The sequence below is a fragment of the Hemitrygon akajei genome, chromosome 7 (assembly GCF_048418815.1).
Source record: "Hemitrygon akajei chromosome 7, sHemAka1.3, whole genome shotgun sequence".
In the NCBI taxonomy this organism is placed as follows: Eukaryota; Metazoa; Chordata; class Chondrichthyes; order Myliobatiformes; family Dasyatidae; genus Hemitrygon; species Hemitrygon akajei.
The window spans coordinates 31418906-31443960 of NC_133130.1; the positions used below are offsets into that span (position 1 = coordinate 31418906).

The following is a 25055-nucleotide window of genomic DNA, read 5'->3' on the forward strand; positions in this document are numbered from 1 at the left end:
ATGTACATCCACCACCATTGCCTAAATGCAATAGTATAACATCTATACCCTGGAATGTGAAAAGCATCAAATGTACAAGTTTTTCTCCATTTTAAAAAAAGACGCTTAAAATGCATCTCTAGCTCAATGGTATTTTGCACTGTTGGGAATTAGCAGTTACATGATGTTCTCATTCAATTAGTGAATGGGGAGTGTGGCCCCCTGCCAATTAGGTTTTGCTGTTCAACAGAGCAAAGTTCACATTTCTAAGGAATGTGGGCTTCCTTCCTGTCCAACTTGCCCATGTAGCATTTGGTATTAAATACCAAAAAGAAGTGTCAATGAAACATTAAGCTCTAAATCTTAATGCAACGCATTAGGACAACGCAAAAGGAATACAGGGCGAACCTGCTGGGATGAGGAAGCTTGGGAGGTATGTTGTCTGCTGGCTTCCTTGGAATTAATCGAGCAAGTATTGAGTGCCTATCAGGCAGCCATATGAGGATTTTTGGCCATGCTCTTTTTTTCAAATTGTTTTCCTGACTGAGAGTCATAGGCAAGTTCTGAGGAGAAGTGGAAGGGAGGGGTGGAATTGGTTATGCAGTCAAAGGCAGTTTGTGTTTGCTGGGAGGTGTTCTCCTCTTCTGTCTTCTGCTGAGAGAAATGTTGGCTGATTACCTAGAATAGTACAGGGCCATTGGTCTGCGATGTTGAGAATATACTCACTCACTCACTCCAAATGGAACAATTCAGATCGATGGGCATTCATCAATTACCAGTTAACTTTATTTGAAGATATTGGTTAATTTTGAGCTGCCATAAATAGGCATGTACTCCATGTACAAGGCCACTTTGAGTGATAAAGATAACCCACCCTGGCTTCTCCATGCCTGCGAGATCCATGTATTATATCACATGGAATGGTCTCTATGCTGGTAAACTGGACATTACTCAAGTTCAAAGTAAATGTTTTATCAAAGTACATGTGTCACCATATACAACCCTGAGATTCCTTTTCTTGCAGGCATTTTCAATGACTCCAATAACCATAATGGAACCAATGAAAGGCCACACTGAACAGGGCAGACAAACAAACAGTGTGCAAAAGACGACAAACTGTACAAATACTAAAAAAAAAGAATGAAATAATAATAATTAAACAAACAATTACGATAACATGAGATGAGTCCTTGAAAGTGAGTCAATAGGTTGTGAGGAACAGTTCCTTGATGAGACAAGTGAAGGCATCCCCTCTGGTTTAACAGCCTGATGGTTAATGGGTAATAACTGTTCATGAACCTGGTTGTGTGAATCCTGAGGTTCCTGTACCAGCTTTCTGATGGCAGCAGTGAGAAGAGAGCATGGCCTGGGTGGGGGTCCCAGAAGATGGATGCTACTTTTCATCGACAGTGCTCTGTATGGGTGTGCTCAATGGTGAGGAGGGCTTTACCCAAGACGGACTGGGTCATATCCACTATTTTTGTAGAATTTTTGTATTTTTGAGTAAACAAGGAATTGTGGGCAAGTGAAATGTTGATGCTGATTTTTCTTGGAATGGGGTAGTACAAATTTAAGTGAGGATTATGAAACAAGGGTCATATTGGGTTACATATTTTCTAAATCTTTGGCACTACTCTGTTGTTACTCTTTGCAGAAATAAAAGGTTATTATCACCGATCTAACACTCAATGAAATCAATAAAGATCAATATTTCTCTTCATTAAATCCAATAACCCTATTTTTTTTTTAAAAATGTGTTTGAAGTCCGATAGCTACATGTTACTGTTGGTGTAATGAACTTACAGAAATTGGTTCTAAATGATGTTGGGAGTAATGTTGAACTTTTAAAGGCCGATCTTTTCAAGTACAGATGCCGATAATATACAAGATCAAGACACAGCAAAGAAAAATACACAGAAAATACCTGTTGTCTTAGCTAAAATTAAATATCCATGAAATACCAAAGGTTCAGTCTCAATGAAAGATGCATTTTAATCAGCCTTATGAATCCAAAGTAAAATTAGCTTCAGGGCAACAACATTTTCTACCTTGTTTTCATTCTAAATTGAGATTTCAGTAGACCGTGGAGCTCAAATGAAATGCACGATTTCACAATGGAAGGAATGCCAAACATATGACATTCAGAAATAGTTTACCTCAATGTTTATTTTTCCTTATAATTGGAAAAAATGAATTGCTTCACGAAAATTACGAGTAACAAAGCTTCTTTAAAATTACAGAGCCAGTTATCTGTTCATTCAAATTACAGCTGAAATATAATACTGCATTTTTGAATCTTTTCTGAAAAATCTATAATTGACTTCCATAAAAAATAATTTTTTCACAATTTCTTTATGATTTGCTACTTATGGTATTTAGAATGATAGTGTAAAATGGGCGTTATTTGTTTGGCCATCTGCTGTATGTCTCAATTTAATTCCACACAGGTAGGACAGGAATTAAGACTTACTCCTCCTGTAAGTTATTTCTCATTGCTACCATGGACAGTGCTCCTTTGGTATTGAACTCTTGATCCTTCTGTATTTCACATGCTTATCATCATTGAGTTGTAGTTGAGATTACTCTCAACTGCAGCTCAATTTGTGTGTTGCTCAAGATTTCCAGCATCCCTTGTGTTTGAGATTACTCTTGTTTTTTTCCGAGTTCCTTTAGACAGAAATGTTTTGCTTTCCTATCTTTTGAAAGTAGTAGTTAGGTGGAAAGGGGGTAATAGGAGTACTAAATCAACCCTTTCTATAAGGAGGTGCTATTCATTAACACTTAACTCGAAAGAACACTATCTTCTTGAGAAGATTACATTTGAACTATTCCTTATATTCACCATTAGTGATGCAATCCTGCGCCTTTATCTATTCATTGTGAAGTAGTGAGGTATCAACGATGGCAATGCACATACCAAGTTTATTCATTTAGCTGAGTTGCATTCAAATAGCACCTATATTTATAAATTCTGCAGAGTAATGATTCAATGATAGAAAATGCAAATTTATCAAATGCAACAATAAACAAATACACAGTACTTTATGCAATATATAGTGTCTTCCTCAAGCATAATGGAGAGAGCAGCCTTCATTATTTCTATTGCCATCAGTGGCACTTGGATCCATTGATGATTCAAGGTTCCTTAAGAAGTTGCAGTACTTTCCTTGATAATATCAAAAGATCTGATGTTAAGATTGTCTAGTTTTCCCATTATCAGTGCAAAGGTATAGTTCAACATATCCTTAAAAGGTTGAATAATGCTGATGATCATAAATGAAATGGAGTATGCAGTAAATCCTGTAAGGTCCCCCCAATGGCTAGTAATGATGGGCAATTGTTGAAATCCACCCCTATCCTGCATACTATGATTAGGCTAAGTTTTGTGTGGTAGATATCCTGTAGAGACATTTTACTGCAGTAAGCCTAGTATCAGAATCGGGTTTAATATCACTGGCATATGTTGTGAAATTTGTTAGCTTTGCGGCAGCAGTACAATGCAAGAGATAAATACATGTCAGCACATACATCCCTGAGATTCTTTTTCCTGCAGGCATAATTAGCAAATCTATAGAACAGTAACTGTAAACAGAATCAATGAAGAACAAACTGTGCAAATGCAAACATAAATAAATAGCACTAAATAACAAGTATGACATAACAAGATAGAGTCCTTAAAGTTGTAGGAACAGTAGAAAAATGAGTGTCATTAACCCCTTCTGTTCTTGAACCTGGTGGTGCAAGTCCTGAGGTACCTGTATCTTTTACTTGATGGCAGCAGAGAGCAAAGAGCATGATCTGGGTGGTGATGATCTTTGATGGATGCTGGGTTTTTCTACAGCAATGTTTCATTTAGATGTGCTCAATGGTTGGGAGAGCTTTAGCGAATCCACTACCTTTTGTAGAATTTTAGGCTCAAAGGCATCGGTGTCCCCATACCAGGCCATAATGCAGCCAGACAGCACACTTTCCAGCACACATCTATAGAAGTTTGCTGGACCATCTATAGAAGGTCCATTATTAAGGACCTCCAGCACCCAGGGCATGCCCTTTTCTCACTGTTACCATCAGGTAGGAGATACAGAAGCCTGAAGGCACACACTGTGATTCAGGAACTGCTTCTTCCGCTCTGCCATCCGATTCCTGAATAGACTTTGAAGCTTTGGACATGGCCTCACTTTTTTTAATATACAGTATTTCTGTTTCGTGTGCATTTTTAAAAATCTATTCTATATATATAATTGATTTACTTGTTTATTTAATGTTTTATTTTATTTATTATTTTTTTTCTCTCTCTGCTAGATTATGTATTGCATTGAACTATTGCTGCTAAGTTAACAAATTTCACGGCACATGCCGGTGATAATAAACCTGATTCTGATTTTGAACTTCTGCATGCAGATAGCATTTAAAGTGACCCTCAGTTTCTCGTACAAAGCCCCAAAAGTGTGTGGGCTCCTGTGCATCTGTGGCAATGGTTGTTCATGCATAGTTTGGGTTTATTGTGTACTGGGGTTGCAAATTAAATCTTTAATCATTTTATTTTTTATCTTACAGAAAGCAAAAGTGACCATGAAAGACAAGCGTATGAATGAATCATGTCCTTAGAGGGTTAAACCCATTCTGCTATTGTCATCTCGTTTTAAGTTTCTACCCATGTAATGGGACAACATTATCTCACTGTTCTGTGGCCATGACATTGAGGAAGTGTTATTGCTTACAGCTTGATTGGTCAATTGAGCATATGAGCATACTACTCTTTATCTGCTACGTAAGGGCATTGCATTATTCAATTGCATGCTCATTAGACAAGCAACTGAACTCTGCAACTGCTGGAAAGTATTAGACCTGAAAAGATCCTAGATTTCTGGGACTCCAGGTCAGTAGCTCCCAAACTGATGATTCGTCGAGGAACACGACACAATCGATGATTGAAGGTGTTTAATCCTTTCACTGGCACTGTGTAATTTACATTAAAAAAAGATATATATATATATATATTCATATATATATTCCAGGGTAACATTAAGTAAAAATTGGGCAGATTCTAGATTTTTTTTGTCCTAATCACTAACAGTGCATGATAAAGGAGTTATTTTCTTAAATATCACTTTCTAAGCCCCTCGCAACCTTCTGCCCCTGATGACTTGTTCTTTGGCAACATATCTGCATGGGCAAGCTTCATCTTGAAGGGATTAATCACCATAATAAAATGTTAGGAGTATTTTTGGTTTGCTTAGGAAGGATCTGGTATTGCTGCGAAAGTGGGGAAGGGGTGATAGGAGACAGTCAAGTTCATCAATAGTTGGCATTTTCCCAGTATTAAGGTGGAGCATTGTCTGTTGGAGATGATGTGGTAATGAAAGGCACTGCAGTTAAGCTATTACTAGGATTAAGTTATAAAGGGATAATAAACACTTACCTGTACACTTCATAGTTCCTTTGTGTTTTAAATGTAAATTTGGTGTCTTCTGTTCATAAGACAATATTAAATTATTTAATTATAGGTACATAATAGCATGTTGATTTTAGATTCTATTGTGCCAGGATAATTTATTTGTAAAATGCTGTAAGTTGACAATAGTATGTTAAAATCGCCAAGTGCAATACTGTATTTAGTATTTCTATTCGGAGTTTCTTTTCAAGGTTTATTTGTATGAAATATACTGTAGGTTTTTTTCTGGTTAATAAAATTTGGCTAATACTCAAAGTATTTTTGTGGTATGTTTAACTGTACATTAACGAGGGGGCAGTGCCCAGTTGTGATCTTTTCTGCAAGCAAACAGCTTGAATAGATTTTTGAGTGTCTGAATCGCATCCTTTACCTGCGTACATCATCTGCTTTTCTGTAACATGACCTACAACTGAAAATGGATTGTTCACCAAACCTGCCTTTTTGTGTCTCCCAGTCACTCCCCATGGCAATAACCTGGGAGCTGCCTGTTGGCCACAGAAGGAGCTAGCATGGATAAATGGAATAAAGTATGGGGATGTAAAAAAAAAAAGCTCCTTGCTGAGGTCAAAATCCTGTGATTTCCCAATGTGCAACCTAGTATGATCACTAATTAATGGTCTAACTGTGGAATTTAGCATTTTATGCTATTACTGATACTTAAATCCATGTTAATGTACAATGAAATGGTCTAGAAATTAACTGCACAGCAGTAAACATGACGGAATTATACATGGATTCATTACACAATGCTATCAGTAATTATATTAACCCAGTAAGAATACCTGAAGTCACTAAAAGCTGGATGGAAACTATTTAAAGGAGAAAAATAAAAACACCAGCTATTTTTGGACTAAAGGATATTATAGCAGTTTTGAAGTGGATGCTTTTGTGTCTGGGTGACTAGTGATTTCCTGTTTCACTTGTAATATATGCCAACAATAAAGTTCAAGTATATTTTATATATTTTTCTCTCTCATTTTGTTTATTTGCAATTTCAATCGCGCTTCTTTAAAAAAAAATGCAAACCTACCATTTTGAATATTGTATGTCATTAAATGGAGTGGCACTGTAGCATATGGTTAGCACAATGCTTTACTGTACAAGCAATACGGTTTCAATTCCTGCTGCTGCCTGTAAGGAGATTCTACGTTCTCCCTGTGACCATGTGGATTCTGTCAGGTGCTCTGGTTGCTTGCCAGGGTGCGAAGAAGTACAGGTTAGTAGGTCAATTGCTCCTTGTAAATCATCCCGGGATTAGGCTAGCATTAAATAGGAGAGTTGCTGGGCAGCATGGCTCAAAGAGCCAGTTCTGCGCTGTACCTCAATAAATAAATAAGCAGACACTTGCGTATTTATCTGTTACTGAAGGAGATGTGGTGCTGCCCCAGATCTAACATTCATAACTAGACAGACATAGAGATGCAGGGACTGAGACAAAAGGTGAATGGTAGGTACAGGCATTGAAGAGGGACAGGGGACAGAAATGGGTTGGAGGAGGAGGGGGGGAAGAGGCCCAGAAAAGGACACAGGCACAGTGGGATGCAAACACACACACTCACACTCTTGAAAGACTGCAACAGTTTTTAACGACTTGAAAAAGTTACTCGATTGTTTGAGATGGCTTTGCAGAGATATCATTGATAATTAGAGTTGCACAATTGAGTTAAAAGACAACACTGTGGTGAATTCAATACAAAGTTATTCAATCAAAAATTGTCAAGTATAAATTCTGTTCCCCTAATGTCATCAGCAACAAGTGAACATTTTTCTATTCATTTAAAAAAAAAACAGCCACTAGACAAGATTGTCTTCTGTCTCTGCTGCTCTACTGCTGTTTACTTTGGCACCAGAATCCTTGGCAGTCAGAATCTAAACGTATTCCAAAATAGAGTTGTTTTCAGTTTAGTATTAAAACCAATATTTTAATTACTCTAACCATTGGTGATCTACAACTAGAACATGGGTCTTTTCTTGCACTTTCATTGTGAATTGTATAGTACAGTACAACAGGAGCAAGACCTTTGTTCCACAATGTCTCTTCTGAAACATAATGCTGAATTAAGGTAATTCTCGTATGCTTGTGTGTGATCCATATCCATATCCCTCCGTTCCCTGCACATTCAATTCTCTCTCTTAAACAACACTGTTATCTGCTTCCACAACTGCTCTGGCAGCATGTTCCTGGCATTACAACTTCCGTGTAAAAGAAAAATCGCTTCAACTCTGCCCCTTACATCAAATGCATGTCTTCTGGAACTTACCATAGAAACATACAGCACAATACAGGCCCTTCAGAACACAAAGCTGTGCTGAACATGTCCCTACCTTCAAACTGCCTAGGCTTTACCCATGGCTCTCTATTTTTCTAAGCTCCATGTAGCCATACAGGAGCTTTTAAAAGACCCCATCGTATCTGCCTCCACCACCACTGCCGGCAGCCCATTCCACGCACTCACCACTCTCTGTGTAAAAACAACAACAACTTACCTCTGACATCTTTGTACCTACTTCCAAGCACCTTAAAACTATGCCCTCTCATGTTAGCCATTTCAGCCCTGGGGAAAAGCCTCTCGACTATCCACACAATCAATGCATCTCATTATCTTGTACACCCCTATCAGGTCACCTCTCATCCTCTGTTGCTCCAAGGAGAAAAGGCCGAGTTCGCTCAATCTATTCTCGTAAGGCACATGCTCCCCAATCCAGGCAACATCCTTGTAAATCTCCTCTACACCCTTGCTATAGTTTCCATATTGTTCCTGTAGTGAGATGAACAGAACTGTGTACAGTACTCCAAGTGGTGTCTGACAAGGGTCCTATACAGCTGCAACATTACCTCTCGGCTCTTAAACTCAATCCCATGATTGAAGGTCAATGCACCATATGCCGCCTTAACCACAGAGTCAACCTGCATTGCAGCTTTCAGTGTCCTAATGGACTTGGACACCAAGATTCCTCTGATCCTCCACACTGCCAAAAGCATTAACATTAATACTATATTCTGTCGTCATATTTGACCTACCAAAATTAACCACCTCAAACTTACCTGGGTTGAACTCCATCTGCCACTTCTCAGCCCAGTTTTGTATCCTATCAATGTCCCTCTGTAACCCCTAACAGCCCTCCACACTATCCACAACACCCCCAACCTTTGTGCCATCAGCAAATTTACTAACCCATCCCTCCACTTCCTCATCCAGGACATTTATAAAATTTACGAAGAGTAGGGTTCCCAGAACAGATCCCGGCAGCACACCACTGGTCACCGGCCTCCATGCAGAATATGATCCATCCACAACCACACTTTGCTTTCAGTGGGGAAGCCACTTGCAATGTCCCCTTGGATTCCATGCCTCCTTATTTTCTCAATAAGCCTTGCATGGGGTACCTTATCAAAGGCCTTGCTAAAATCCATATACTGTACATCTACAGCTCTACCTTCATCAGTGTGTTTAGTCACATCCTCGACAAATTCAAACAGGCTTGTAAGGCATCACCTACATTTGACAAAGCTATGCTGACTATCTAATCATATTAAGCCCCTCCAAATTTTCATAAATCCTGCCTCTCAGGATCTTTTCCATCAACTTACCAACCACTGAAGTAAGACTCTCTAGTCTAATTTCCTGGGCTATCCCTCCTCTCTTTCTTGAATAAGGGAACAACATCCGCAGCCCTCCAATTCTCCGGAACCTCTCCTGACCTCATTGATGATGCAAAGATCATGGTAGCCTGCGGTACATCTCGTCCAGTCCTGGTGAGTTATCCAACGTGATGCTTTCCAAAAGCTCCAGTACATCCTCTTTCTTAATATCTATATTCTCAAGCTTTTCAGTCAACTGCAAGCCATCCCTACAATTGCCAAGATTCTTTTCCAGTATTGAATACTGAAGCAAAGTATTCATTAAGTACATCCGCTATTTCCTCCAAATCCATACACACACTTCCACTGTTACACTTGATTGGTCCTGTTCTCTCACGTCTTATCCTTTTTCTCTTCACGTACTTGTAGGATGCCTTGGGGTTTTCCTTAATCCTGTCCGCCAATTCCTTCTTCATGGCCCCTTCTGGCTCTCCTAATTTCATTCTTAAGCTCCTTCTTGCTAGCCTTATAATCTTCTAGATTCCTATCATTAGCTAGATTTTTTTGAACCTTTTGTAAGCTCTTCTTGTTGACTAGATTTACAACAGCCTTTGTACACCACAGATCTTGTACCATACCATTCTTTCCATGTGTCATTGGAACGTACCTACTCAGAACCCCATGCAAATATCCCCTGAACATTTGCCACATTTCTTCCGTACGTTTCCCTGAAAACATCTGTTTCCTATTTATGCTTCAAAGTTCCCACCTGATAGCCTCATATTTCCCCTTACTCCAATTAAAAGTTTCCCTAACTTGTCTGTTCCTATCTCTCTCCAATGCTATGGTAAAGGAGATAGATTTGTGATCACTATCTCCAAAATGCTCTCCAACTGAGAATCCTGACACCTGACCAGGTTCATTTCCCAATGCCAGATCATGTACACCCTCTCCCCTTGTAGGCTTATCTACATATTGTATCAGGAAAACTTCCTGATACACCTAACAAACTCTACCCCATCTAAATCCCTCACTCTAGGGAGATACCAATCAATAATTGAAAAATTAAAATCTCCCACCACAACAACCCTGTTATTATTACTCCTTTCCAGAATCTGTCTGGCTATCTGCTCCTCGATGTCACTGTTACTATTGGGTGGTCTATAAAACACCCAGTAGAGTTATTGACCCTTTTCTATTACTAGCTTTCACCCACAGAGACTCCGTAGACAACCCCTCCATGACTTCCTCCTTTTCTGCAGCCGAGTCACTATCCCTGATTAACAGTGCCACGCCCCCACCTCTTTTGCCTCCCTCCCTATCCTTGCTGAAACATCTAAAGCCTGGCACTTCAAGTAGCCATTCCTGACTCTGCACTATCCAAGTCTCTGTAAAGGCCACAACATCATAGCTCCATGTGCTGATCCAGTCTCTAAGCTCATCTGCTTTATTCATGATACTCTTCGCATTAAAATAGACACATCTCAAACCATCGGACTGAACGTGTCCCTCCTCTATCACCTGCCTATCCTCCCTTTTGCACTGTCTTTCTCTATTTGTGAGCCAACCTCCATTTCCTCCATCACTTCAGTTCGGTTTCCATCCCCCAGCAATTCTAGTTTAAACAATCCCAAATAGCCTTAGCAAACCTTCCCACCAGGATATTGTCCCCCTCTGATTCAAGTGCAACCTGTCCTTTTTTTTATAGGTCACACCTGCCCCAGAAGATGTCCCAATGATCCAGAAATCTGAATCCCTGCCTCCTGTTCCAATCCCTCAGCCACGCATTTATCCTCCACCACATTGAATTCCTATACTCACTGTCACATGGCACAGGCAGTAATCCTGAGATTACAACTTTTGCAGTCCTGCTTCTCAACTTCCTTCCTAACTCCCTGTAGTTGTTTTCAGGACCTCCTCCCTTTTCCAACCTATGTCGTTGGTACCATTATGTACCACGGCCTCTGGCTGTTCACCTTCCCACCTCAAGATACTGTGGATGTGATCAGAAACATCCCGGACCCTGGCACCTGGGAGGCAAACTACCATCCGAGTTTCTTTCCTGTGTCCACAGAATCGCCTGTCTGTCCCCCTAACTATAGAGTCCCCTATCGCTGCTGCCATCCTCTTCCTTTCCCTACCCTTCTGAGCCACAGACCACTTGCTTCCCCCAGGTGGGCCCCCCCCCCCACAACAGTACTCAAGCAGGAATAATTATTGTTAAGGGGGACAGCCACTGGGGTACTCTCTAGTACCTGCTTCTTGCCCTTTCTTCTCCTGACTGTTACACACTTCTCGGTCTCCTGTGGTCCCAGGGTAAATACCTGCCTATAGCTCCTCTCTATCACCTCCTCACTCTCCCTGACCAGATGAAGCTCATTGAGCTGCAGCTTCAGTTCCCTAACGTGGTCACTAAGGAGCTGCAGCTCGATGCAGATGTGGTCATCCGGGAGGCCGGGAGTCTCCAGGACCTCCCACATCTGACACCGAGCACAGAAAACCGGCCTCACACACATACTTTGTCTTTATTTTAAACAGATTACCTACCTGGCCTCGACCCCTCATCTCCGAAGCCCCGTTGAGTCAGAGCCTTCCTACTCTGTCTCCTGCTCTGTATATCTGTCTTCCTTTAGACTGTTACTGCTGTTCTCACTGGCCAACCTCCATGTGCTTGTGTAGTTGTGCCCCATTCAAACTGCTGAAGAAATAACCTTCACCTTTTCAACTCTGCTTGCTTTTGAACTCTTCCCGCTGTTCTCACTGGCCAACTCCCAAGCGCTTGACCTGTTCAAACCGCTAGTACCATTTTTACTATTTCTACTCTTGGGAGAACAATTCTATCTAGCTCATCTATGTCTCTCATAATCATATCAACTTCTATCAGGTATCCCCTTAGCCTCTGATGTTTCAGTGGAAACAATTAGTTTTTCCAACCTCTCCTTATAGCACGTGCCCTGTAATCCAGGCAGAATGCTAGTAAACCTCGAGTACCCATTCCAAGGCTGCACATCTTTCCTAGACTGGGACAACCAGAATTGCAGAAAATACTCAAGTTTAGTCTAATTAAAATCTTCTATCAATGAAATAAATATATTTATCTGAATATGATGTATATAATTTTTAATTAAAATAAGTAATTGTTTTGGGAGGGTTCTAAATTATCATGAGCTTTGAAAGCATTGAAGTTCCTCAGAATTAAATCTCATGATCAAATGGAGGGAAAAATCAAATTTAGTTCTATTGACTGAAGAATTTAACTACTTCAACAAAAGGATTGATTCCCTGGCCTTTTTCAGAATATTGCCTGCAATTATTCAAGCTCTATTTCAAAAAGTCTTTTGTTAAAAAGTAGGAATTTGGAAAAAGGTAGTTCAATATGGAAATAGTCATAATTTCTGAAGATTCAAAGCCTTTCTTCTTTGGAGTTTTGTTTTACATTATTTTTAAACTTTTGAAAAGAAATTAAACTGGGTGTCATAGAGGCACAAGTAGAACTGCTGTCTCATAGCAAAAATAATGTGGATTCTATACTGACCCCCAGTGCTGTCTGTGTGGAGTTCCCACTTCCTCCCATAGCTGGATATCATAAATTGCTCCTGTTACATTTGTGAAGAGTAAAATGTGAAAGAGTTGATAGAAAAATGAAGAGATTAAAATGCGATTAGTGTCATATTAGTGCAAATAGTTACATGATGGTCATCATGAAGATGGAGGGCCAAAGGTGGCATTCTGTGCGGTATGACTAGAGAAATGAACATGGGGGAAATGGTTTGGAATAATCTTAAAATTACAAGGAGTATAGAAGAAGTAAGTGAGTAAGACTATCAGTCAAAGCACATCACAAAATAGGACTTGCTCATAACTTGATTAGCTGTAGGGTTATTTGATGCTCAATGTATTATGAATGTTGAACTTAATCAGGTAACCATGTCAGCCATTTTGCAATAATTCACATAAGGTTAATAGATTTTAGATGGTTGAGAATTGAGGCTTGGACATTCCTACTAAACATTCATGCCTCCAGACTGGTTATAAGCTGAGGACAATTACTGTGCCTTTTCTCCAGTGATGCTATGGGTCACATTTGGGTGAATGCAAATTTTATACACAAGTGATATCCTCAACCACCATAGCACAAGGCGTTAAGCAGGGAACAGCAGCTAATTTTTTTGGAGATGTTGGGTTTACATCAACCACTTGTTCAAAATGTACAGTACAGTGGGATTTGAATGCATAACTTCAATGACAGATACACTGAAGCTATAATTATTTCATCACTACTAGGATGGGACTTGACAAAGTAGGCCATAGTCAGTATGGTTTCCATAAAGGGAAAATCTTGCCTCACAAATCTGTTGGAATACTTTGAAGAAATAATAAGCAGGATAGACAATGGAGAATCAGCTGATGTTGTGTACTTCGATTTTCACAAGGTCTTTCACAAGTTGCCGTACATGAGGCTGCTTAACAAGATGAGAGCCCATTGTATTACAGTAAAGATACTAATATGGATAGGGAATTGGCTGATTGGAAGGAGACAGTGTGGGAATAAAGACACTTTTCTGGTAACTAGTGTTTCACGGGGGTCTGTGTTGAGATTGCTTCTGTTAATGTCATGCGTCAATGATATGGATGATGGAATTTGTGGTTTTGTGGCCATGTTTGCAGATGATACAAAGATAGGTGCAGGGGAAAGTAGTGTTGAGGAATCGGAGAGTCTGCAGAAGAACTTAGACAGATTAGGAGAATGGGCAAAGAAGCGGCAAATGGACTATTGTGTTGGGAAGTGTATAGTCATGCATGTTAGTCGAAGAAATATGTAGGCTATTTCTATGGAGAGAATTTTTTAAAAAATCAGTGGTAAAAAAAAGGACTTGGGAGTGATCGTTCAGGATTCCCTGAAGGTTAATTTGTAGGTTGAGTCAGTGGTCAGGAACAAGTAGAATATTATCATTTATTTCAAGAGGGGTGGAATATAAAGCAAGGACATAATGTTGAGGCTTGATAAAGCACTGATAAGGCTTCACTTCAAGTATTGTGAGCAGTTTTGGGCCCCTTATCTAAGAAAGGATGTGCTGACATTGGAGAGGGTTCAAAGGAGGTTCAAGGGAATGATTCTGGGAATGAAAGGGTTACCATATGAGGAACATTTGATGACCCTGGGCCTGTACTCACTGGAATTCAGAAGAATTAGGGAGGATCTCATTGAAACCTATCAAGTGTTGAAAGGCCCCGAAAGAGTAGATGTGAAGAAGGTGTTTCCTAACGTGGGGGAGTCTTGGACCAGAGGGCACTGGTTCAGAATAGAGGGATGTCCATTTAGAATGGAGATGATGAGAAATTCCTTTAGATAGTGACGAACTTGTGCAATTTGTTACCACAGGTGGCTGTGGAGACCAAGTCATTGGGTTTACTTAAGGCAGAGGTTGATAGTTTCTTGATTAGTCAGGGCATGAAGTGTTGCAGGGATAAGGCAGGAGATTGGGGCTGAGAGGAAAATTGGATCAGCCGTGATGACATGGCAGTGCAGACTCAATGGGTCAAATGGCCTAATTCTGCTCTTATATCTTATGGTTTTAGAGGGTCAATCCCAATCGGGCAGGCAGAATAGCACTTCTGCAATAGGGGCATCGATTGTTTTTCTTACCCACAGCAGATTTCACAATCTGCAGTTGTTTTGCCCAATACTGACTCAAGTTTATTCAGGTGGAAGCTTCAAAGATCATGAAAAGCGTAGTTAGTCTAACAGACAGCTGCCTGTTATCTGTTTTTTCTCCCCCAGTGTGGAAACATCTACTACCGGAAGGCACGCATTTCAGGTGAGAGGAGGAAATCTCAAAAGAGATGGGCAGGGCATTTTTTTTTTTTGCAGTTTGTTGCCTGGAATTGATCCAAGTTGGGTACACACACCATTTACAATATTTCCTGTGTTCCAAAGAAACATCACTCAAGAATTTTATTGAGTATAAGAGTTGAGATATCATATTGCCATTGTACAAAATCTAAATTAAGGCGCACTTAGAATATTGTGTTCATTTCTAGTCAACAAATTACAGGTAGGATGCGGTAACATTAAGAAGAGTACAAGAGCTTCACCAGGATGTTGCCTGTAATGGAAGGCTTTATTTTAAAGGAGCGATTGGATGGGCTGGGATTACTCCTACTGCAAAGTAGGCAGGTGAAGGGTGATCTTATTAAGATTTATGAAATTATGAGGGGCACAGAAGATAGCTGGAGTCATTTTCCTCGGTGGTCCTTGACAGGAGTACAATGGTACGGGCCTAATCTGGGCAAATGGGATTAGCATAGACAGACACCAGTCTGCATAGAACAGTTAGATTGATGGGCCTGTTTCTGTGTGGTATAACTCTATAAACATGCACAATGGTATGAAGATTTATAGATATGTTATTCTATAGAATTTTCACAAAATGTTTCATAGAGTCATGGAGGTGTACAGCAAAGAAAGAGGGCCTTTGGCACACCACATCCTTGCCAAGTGGATAAATATTTTCCGCTCTTACAGAAAAGCCACTATTTCAAACAGAGCTTTGGCAAGAAGACTGGAAGGCTGATTATATTCAATGGGCATTCTCATTCCAGTGTTCCTCTGGCACACTTGTCCCTCTATCATGCACTAGCTCCAGAGATCTAGATCCAGGTCACTGTGAAAAGGAGCCAGGCATCCTAGCATTTTCCTCTTTTACTTGGCCTGTATGTCCAACAAGCATGTAGTTCTAAGATCACAAGGATGAGGGAAATTCAGCGTGTTTAATTTGGCACATTCTGAAGTGATGTTCCTCCATGAACTTGCAGTTCATGCATAGTTCAACTTGCCTCCAAGCAGCTCTTGCTCAGCATTCTGGCCAGAAAAGATAGTCTTAATCTGTCTTGTAAATTGTGTTCTAGTCTTGCACTGTACCCTATGACACTCAATCAATGCCGGTGTTCTGCATCTAGAAAGACTGAAGCTGACATGAAGAAAATGTGACCCACTATTGAAAATTTAACACCTAGCTTGTAGGCTGCAATAGTCTATAACAGTTTGAAAATGTATGTTTCACCTTCCGTAAGACCATAAAATATAGGAACAGAAGTAGGTCATTCGGCCCATCGAGTCTGCTCCACCATTCAATCATGGCTGATGCATTTCTTCCAGTCATCCCCATTCACCTGCCTTCTCCCCATGCCCTTTGATGCCCTGGCTTATCAAGAATGTATCTATCTTTTCCATAAATGCACCCAATCACTTGTCCTCCACAGCCACTCGTGGCAACAAATTCCACAGATTTACCACCCTCTGACTAAAGTAATTTCTCTGCACCTCTGTTCTAAAAGGACGTCCTTCAATCCTGAAGTCGTGCCCTCTTGTCTTAGACTCCCCTACCACAGGAAATAACTTTGCCATATCTAATCTGTTCAGGCCTTTTAACATTCAGAATGTTTCTATGAGATCCCCCTCATTCTCCTGAAATCCAGGGAGTACAGCCTGAGAGCTGCCAGGTGTTCCTCATACAGTAACCCTTTCATTCCTGGAATCATTCTTGTGAATCTTCTCTGAACCCTCTCCAATGTCAGTATATCCTTTCTAAAATAAGGAGCCCAAAACTGCACACAATACTCCAAGTGTGGTCTCACGAGTGCCTTATAGAGCCTCAAAATCACATTCCTGCTGTTATATTCTATACCTCTCGAAATGAATGAGAACAATGCATTCACCTTCTTCACCGACTCAACCTGCAGATTAACCTTTAGGGTGTCCTACAGAAGAACTCCCAAGTCCCTTTGCATCTCTGCATTTTGAGTTCTCTCCCCATCTAAATAATAATCTGTGCATTTATTTCTTCCACCAAGGTGCATGACCATACACTTCCTAACATTGTATTTCATTTGCCACTTTTTTGCCCATTTCCCTACTCTATCTCTCTCTCCAGGCTCTCTGTTTCCTCAACACTACCCGCTCCAACCACAATTCTTCAGATTCTTTGAATGAAGGTGCACAAGTTCTTTGATAGAAGGGCTGAAGGGGAATTGAGAAAAGGTATTTCAAAGGAGGTCTCGAACTCACTGCCTGAAAGAATGATGGAGGCGGAAGCCCTTGCTATACTTAGGAAGTACCTGAATGTGCACTTGAAGAGCCTGACCCAATTGTAGGGAAGTGAGATTACCCGAAAGCCCATTTCTGGATGACATGGATACTGTAGTAGAACAAACTCTGATGCTGTAAACTTCTGTGATTCCACAGGCCTAATGTTTCTTTGATTACACTGTAAGAGCTGCAGGTACCAAAACAATAAGAGAAATAGTAGCCATTTGCCTCCATGAACCTGCTCCTTTATTTATCAAGATCATTGGCGTCATGATGGAGTAGTGGTTACAACAACAAAACGCTATTAGAGCTTGGGGCATCGGAGTTTGCAGATCAATTCCGGCACCATCGTCCTTCCCGTGGAATGCGTGGGTTCTCCCCAGGTGCTCAGGTCTCCCCGCACTGTCCAGAGACGTACCGGGTAGGTTAATTGGCCATTGTAAATTATCCCGTGATTAGGTTAGGGTTAACTGTGATTGCTGAGGTGGCATGGCTTGAAGGGCTGTGTGGCCCTACTCGGCACTGTATCGCTAAATAAAAATGAAGGAAAATAAAATGCTTCATTCTTAATTTTCCAGGATTATTGCACATCTTTTGGTTCCCTTTATATTCAACAATCTATCAGTCTCTAGCAAGGGTTCCCAACCTGGGATCCACAGACCCCTTGGTTAATGGCATAAAAATGTTTGGGAACCTCTAGTTCAGAGAAAACTCTGGAGATAATTCCAGATATTTACTGAAAATCCACGGTGAGTTTGTAAGCTTTAATCAACGTTGATCTGTTCATTGAAAGCAGAGGATAGTGGTGGAGGGGTGCTTTTCTGACGAAGTCAGTAAACATTGTTGTTCTGCAAGAATCAGTGCTTGGGCCTCTGTTGCTTGTAATATTTAATAATGATTTGAGTAAAACTGTATGTGGTCTGATTGATAAGTTTGCAGCTGACACAAAAATTGGTGGAGTTTTTGGCTAATTAGGACAGTCAAAGAATAGAGCATAATGTATCGGAAATCAGTTGGAAATTTGGATGGAGAAATGGCAGATGAAGTTTGATCTGAATAAAGTTATAATTAATTTTATTATCAAAGTACATATATGTCACCATATACAACCCTAAGATTAATTTTCCTGTGGGCATACTCAGCAAATCTATATATTAGTAATAATAACAGGATCAATGAAAGATCAACCAGAGGGCAGAAGACAACAAACTGTGCAAATGCTAATATAAACAAATAGCAATAAATAATGAGAACATGAGATAATGAAATAAAGGGTCCTTTAAGTGAGATCATTGGTTGTAAGAACATTTCAATGATGGGCAACTAAATGCAGTTCTCCCTTTTTATTCAAGAGCCTGATGGTTATGGGGTAGTAAGTGTTGTTGAACGTGTTGGTGTGATCCTGAGGCTCTTGTATCTTATACCTGATGGCAGCAGTGAGAAGAGAGCATGACACAGGGGGTGGGGATCTCTGTTGATGGATGTTGCTTTGAAGCAGTGTTTCAAGAAGATGTGCTCAATGGTTGGGAGGGCTTTGCCCAGGATGGATTGGGTAGATTCCACTACCTTTTGTAGGATTTTCCGTTCAAAAGCATTGGCGGTTCCATACTATGCCATAATGCAGCCAGTCAGTATACCCGCCACTCCACATCAGATGGAGAGTGTTGCATTTTGGAAGGTATAATACAAAAAGAAAGTATATAGTAGATGACAGGACCAGAAGTATTGAGTGGAAATCTTGGGATGCAAGTCCATAGCATCCTGAAAGTGCTAACTCAAGTAGGTTTGTTGGTAAAGAAGTTATGCAACGTGGTTGCACTTACCAGTGGGGATATTAAGTATAAAAGTTAGCAAGCCATGCTACAGCTGAATAGAACTTTAGTTAGACCACACTTGGAATATAGTGTGCAGTCCAGGTTGCCAGCCTGTAGGAAGATTGTTGAGTCTTCAGAGAGGGCACAGAAAAGGTTCACGACAATGCCGCTGGGATGGAGAGTATTAGCCCCAAGGAGAAGAGTGTTAACCTTGGACTGTTTTCTCTGGAGCAGCAGAGACTAGGGAGCAATCTGTCAGAAGTATATCTATTATGAGAGACTTAGACATAGCAGATAGTCCTTTCCCCTAAGAACAAACGTCAAGTACCAGAGGGCATAGGTTTCCAGCGGGAGGAGGAAAACCTAGAGGAGATTTGGAAGACAAGTTTTTTTATACACAGGGAGTACATGGAACGTACTGCTATTGGGTGTGAGGGCATGGGGAGGATGTCTGGGATTGGTAGATGCAAAAATAATAGTAATGGCTAGGAGGCTTTAAGACATACTCAACATGAAGAGACAGAGAATGGATAGACAGACCCAGATTCATTTGATTTGCCATCACAGTTAGCCCAGCCATGATTGATCAAAGGGCTTGTTCCTGTGCGGTACTATTCTGTTTTACTATGAAGGAATTTCTCCTCATCTCCGTCCTAAATTGCCTACTCTTCATTTTGAAGCTGACCTCTGACTGTAGATTTCTCAACCAGGGGATGTTACGCAGGGTCGACGGAGGAGAACCCAAGTGCAGGACACTGGCACGTCGACTCAGTTGGGGAGGCTGGTGTAGACCTGAACGTAGAGCAGGAAACCAGACGGATCTTGACAAGGAGACGGGATTCACAGGGACTCTCTAGAAACTAGAGCAGAACTTAGAACTAACAGTTCTAATCAGAACAGGGAACAAAGTATCACACAAGAATTGACCAACAAACTGGCAACCTGTGATAGAGTCGTCCTTGTATTTATTTCCCAGTCTCTGATGAAAGCCAGGTGTACGATTATTGGGTAACTAGCAGCAATTGACTGAAATTGGAGCATGATCAGGGAGAAAGAAGTGTTAAAGGGGACGGCCAACCGGAACCATGACAGGGGAAGCATCCTTTCTTCTTCCCACGAGAACCTTACAATTTAGTGAGATCTTCTCCCACTTTTCTAAATTCTAGGGAATACAGTGTCAGTCTACTCAATCCCTCTGCATCTCTGTCATCCTTGGAGGTAGTCTGGTAAATCTTTGCACTTTCTCTGTGGCAAGTACAGGGATAATCTCAATGATCCACTTACAACAAAATTATCATCTGCCTACGAATGTTTCAAAGTTCTGGCTCTTCATTGTGTTACAGAGGAGCAGCAGTAGTGTGTTAATGAAAACGAACCAATGCTGAATCCAAGAACTCTCTCTACAAAACCTACAGGAGTGCTTGAGGGAGAATCAGGTCAATAACCAAGCCCTGTAGCCAGAGTTCATTGAAGGAGGTCTCATTTCTGCTTCCTTGGTCAGGAGGCTGTTTTTGATCTTGTGTGGTCCACAGATGCTCAGTCATTGATCCTTGTGCAATGTTTCACAATTGATAGAGTAGGTTGTCTCCCTTGTTTATCTGCTCAGAAACATGGCAAGGAACCAGTATCTCTAGGATGCAAGCCTTCAGAATTCCTTGCAGATTCCCATTTCTGTGTGGGCTGTTGGGCCATTGTCAAATTCTGTAGTTGATGATCCGCTGTTCCAGATTATGACCTTGTTGGGGAAAGGGGTGGTCTGTCTAATGAGGTATTCATATGGCATGTAAGTAAGTCAATCATACAATCTCTTGACAGAACATATGTAGATTACACTTGAAAAATGTTTTCTTTAATGAGAGAGCGACACACAGAAAGCTGGAGGAACTCAGTGGGTCAGGCAGTATGGACAGTTAACGTTTTGTGTTGCGGGGAAGACAGTGGACAATGGAATAAAGGGAAGGAAGTGAGCAAGGGAACCGCTGAGAGGGAGGCATGGTGATGGGCAGATCAAGAGGATGTTGGGGGGGGGAGAAATGACTGTTGGGAGCAGTGGAATAAAGAAAAACTTGTACAAAGGGAGTGGTTACTGGAAGCTGGAGAAACTGATGCCCATGCTGACAGGTTGGAGACCACCAAGAAGAAATATAAATGTAGGGGAGGGAGGAGGTGCAGGGACAGATGTCACATTTAGCCTGGTGGAGGGATAATTGTTTGGAGTGGGATCAATGTGAGGAGGGATGAGCGGACAAGGGTGTCATGGAGAGAATGATACCTGTGGAAAGTGGAGAGGTGAAGCTAGGGGAAGATGTGTCTGGTAGTAGGTTCCTATTGGAGATGAGGGAATATTGAGTACAATGAAATGTTGAATGAGTGGCATCATGAGGTGCTCAGTAAAGACTATGGGATTTCTATTCCTGTTTTGTTGGTGGGGGTTTTGGAGTGAGGCAGACATGTGGGAAATAGAAGAAATGTAGGTGGGGGCTGCTTCGATAGTAGTGGGGGAAGTCCTTCATTCAGATTTCAGATGTCCTGGAATGTAAAGGGTCATCATGAGAAAAGATATGGTGGAAGCGGAGGAACTAAAAAAAAGGGGGAAGAGGTGTAGGCTAGATAACTGTGGGAGTCAGTGGGTTTGTAGAAGATGTCAGTGGTTAATCTGTCTTCTGGAGATGGAGGCAAATCAAGAAAGGGAAGAGAAGTGTCAGAGTTGGACCAAGTGAATTTAAGGGCAGGATTGGTATCAAAATTGATGCCATTGACGTGCTCCTCATAGATGCAGGAAGCGACACCAATGGAGCCATCAAGGTTGTGAAGAGAGAGTAAGGGAGCATTGCCATTATAGGTTTGGAACATGGATTGTCCCACATAGCCAGCAAAAAGGCAGTCATAAGGTTGAATCAAGTTTCCATCACTACACCTTTGGTCTGGAGTAAGTGGAAGGAGCCAAAGAAAAGGTTGTTGAGAATGATACCAGTTCTGCCAAAGAGGAGTGGGTGGTGGTGGAGCAGAACTGGTTGGATCTGTTATCCAGAAAGAAACAGAAAACCCTGGGGCCTTGCTGATGGGGATAGAGGTGTACAGGTACTGAACATCCATGGGAAAATGAGGTGGTTAGAGCCAAGGAACTGAAAGTTGTTAAAGTGTGGAGATCATACAAAGTGTCATGGATGTAGGTGGGAAGATGGAGTCAAGATACAAGGACACAAGTTCAGTGGGGGAGGAGCAAGCAGAAACAATGGCCTTACATGGTACTTCAGTTCATGAATCTTGGGTAGGAGGTAGAAACAGGCAATGCGGGGTTGGGGATCATTGGGTTGAGGGCTGTAGAGGTAATGTGGACAGTGGTGGTGCAGAAGACAGTGGCCTGATATTTCTCAGTGGGGTCTTGGTTCAGAGGTAAATAAGAGGAAGTGTCCAAGACCAGGATCTACAGTCACTTATGCCTCCTTGTTAAATTACAGTTCTGAAAGCAGGATTTTTCCCATAGTTTCCATGCAAAAGCAGAGTTTTTAACTTTTGAATCAGATAAAGAGGACGGATGGGTTATTCTTTCCAGTGTCCATTGGTAAATTAAAATTCTAGGTCTTGGACGTCTCTGCTGGCTTACATTATTGGTTTGCAATGGGCAAAGGATGAGAGGAAATCCTTTAATTAGGGGATAAAAGCAACAATTAATATTGGACATACTGAAAATCAGGCGTGGACATGGGAAGCAAGATGAAAACATTTACAGTAGTGCAGTAAAGTTCAAGGGGGAGGAAATACTGAGTAACAAGACAACATACTCTGAGGCTGTAGCTACCTAATGCCTTGTCTTGTGTAGTTTGCATATTACTATGTTACTTAACATATAGGAAATTCTACATTTCACTGAAAATGTGATCATCCCAATGCATCCATAGTCTTGTAAGTATCAAGGCTGAAATAAAGGGGGTCTTTTCTGGTTGACTGCTGGTGACTAGTGGTGTGCCACAGCAGTCAGTGTAGCAACTCCTTCTTTTGACATTCTGTGTCAGTGATTTGGATGAAGGAGTTGATGGCTTTGTTGCCAAGTTTGCATTCATTTCGAGAGGGCCAGAATACAAAAGCAAGGATGTGATGCCACACATAACACACTTGTGAGCAGTTTTGTGCCCCTTATCTAAGAAAAGATGTGCTTGTATTGGAGAGGGTTTAGAGGAGGTACATGAGAATAACCCCGGGAATGAAAGAGTTAACAAATGAGGAGGGTTAAATAATTCTGAGCCTGTATTCATTGGATTTTAGAAGAATGAATGAGGGGGATCTCATTGAAATCTATTGAATATTGAAATGTCTGGATAAAGTGGACATGGAGAGGATGCTTCTTACAATGGGAGAGTCGAGGACCAGGGGACACAGACTCAGAACTGAGGAATGTCCATTTAGAACAGAGATGAGAAAATATTTCTTTAGCCAGAAGGTGGTGAATCTAGAATTCATTGACACAGACGGCTGTGCAGGCCAAGTCATTGGGTATATTTAAGGTGGAGGTTGACAGTTCCTTGATTAGTCAGATTGTCAAAGGTTACGGGGAGAAGGCGGGAGAATGGGGTTGAGAGGGATAATAAATCAGCCATGATGGAATGGTGGAGTAGACTCAATGCGTTGAATGGCCTAATTCTGCTCCTATATCTTATAATCTTTTGGAAGTGCCTTTCTCTACTCCTCTGATATTCATTATGAGATAGATTTCACTATCTCAGAAAAAAAAACTTCAGCCAGATCAATTCACTCTAAATGCTACTGATTGCATAATGGCTGAGAGAGCTGATGTACCACAATGTTATGGGTCTCAGCAATTTTCAGACAGTTGTAATCCATCCAATGTATCCCTAATCTACTATCAATTAGAAGGTATAATTGGAAATGCTCTCATATAGTACTTACTCACCACCATCATAGTATAGGGACTTGGTGGGACCTCATCAGGAGTACTGTATGCAAGTTTGGTCTCCCCAGCCAAGAAAAAAATGTACTTGCTATAAAGACAACTACACTGGTTCCAGGGATGGTGGGTTTGATATATCAGAAGAAATTTAATGGACTGTAAAAGATGGCACTGATAAGGGACGACTCGTTGCTTGCAGCTGCAATGGCAATTATCAAATAGTCCCATTCGGGTCTACTGCAGCAGAAATCCACAGTCACAGCAATGAGTACCTCAGTAAGCAACATCGTTTTAAGAAGTTTAGAAAATCTAACAAAACTCAAAATCAGCAAATCCTGGACTGCAGTCTCAGGTCACTAGTACTGTTTCCCTTTAGGAAAAACCAAATGCTGAAAGTGTGTTGGTTTGCAAGTTCAACTGAAATACTGAGGCCTTAGACCCTCACTCTTGACTATCCTTCCGGCAAATGTGAAGTCCCTGGAAAATAAAACTGAAGACCTCAGAGTAAGGTTGCTGCCCGGAGGGACATCAGGGACTGCTGTGTACTTTGCTTCATGAAATCATGGCTATCCCCCATGATTTTGGTTGCAGCGCTGCAGCTCGATGGCTTCACCATTCGCCATTAAGATAGGACATTTCAATCTTTTAAAGACAGAGGAGGTGAAGTATGCTTTCTAATTAACTCATTATGGTCCAGAGACCTGGTGGTTCTACCTCAGTCCTGCTCACCTGACCTGGAACATCTAGCAGTCAAATATCATCCTTTTTATCTGCTGAAGGATTTTCCTTCATCATCCTGGTAGTGGTGTACATTCCCACTCAGGCCAGCGTTAGCCAGACATTGAAGGATTTAAGCTCCATAATCAGCAAGCACAAAAATGCACACCCAATGATGTCCCTATCATTGTGGGGGACTTCAACCTGACCAGCTTGAAAAAGTCTCTGAACAACTATCACCTGTGGAACTAGAAGAGCCAGCACACTTGACCGTTATTATACCATTAACAAGAACACTTACTATGCCACCCCACACAGACACTTTGGAAAGTTCAATCTGCTGGCTGTACTTCTACTCCCAATGTATAGGCAGAAACTAAAGACAGCATACCAAGAAGGTATGGTCAAAGGAGATGAAGGAGCACTTATAGAACTGCCTTGAGTCAGTGGTCTGGACAATATTCAGGAATTCATCATCAAGTCTGAATAAATATGACACAGCTATCACC

At 41.1% G+C, this 25055-nt stretch overlaps 1 protein-coding gene across 2 annotated transcripts in view; it reads left to right on the plus strand.

The window, feature by feature from the left end:
* fmn2b (formin 2b) overlaps positions 1 to 6393 on the plus strand; it is a 464635-nt gene extending 458242 nt beyond the window's left edge. For both annotated transcript variants that reach the window (XM_073050587.1, XM_073050588.1), the window contains exon 18: positions 4537 to 6393. In XM_073050587.1, coding sequence (XP_072906688.1) covers positions 4537 to 4587 — 51 coding nt within the window. In that variant the 3' untranslated portion in view covers positions 4588 to 6393. The remainder of the gene's footprint in view (positions 1 to 4536) is intronic.
* The last annotated feature ends 18662 nt before the right edge of the window (positions 6394 to 25055 follow it).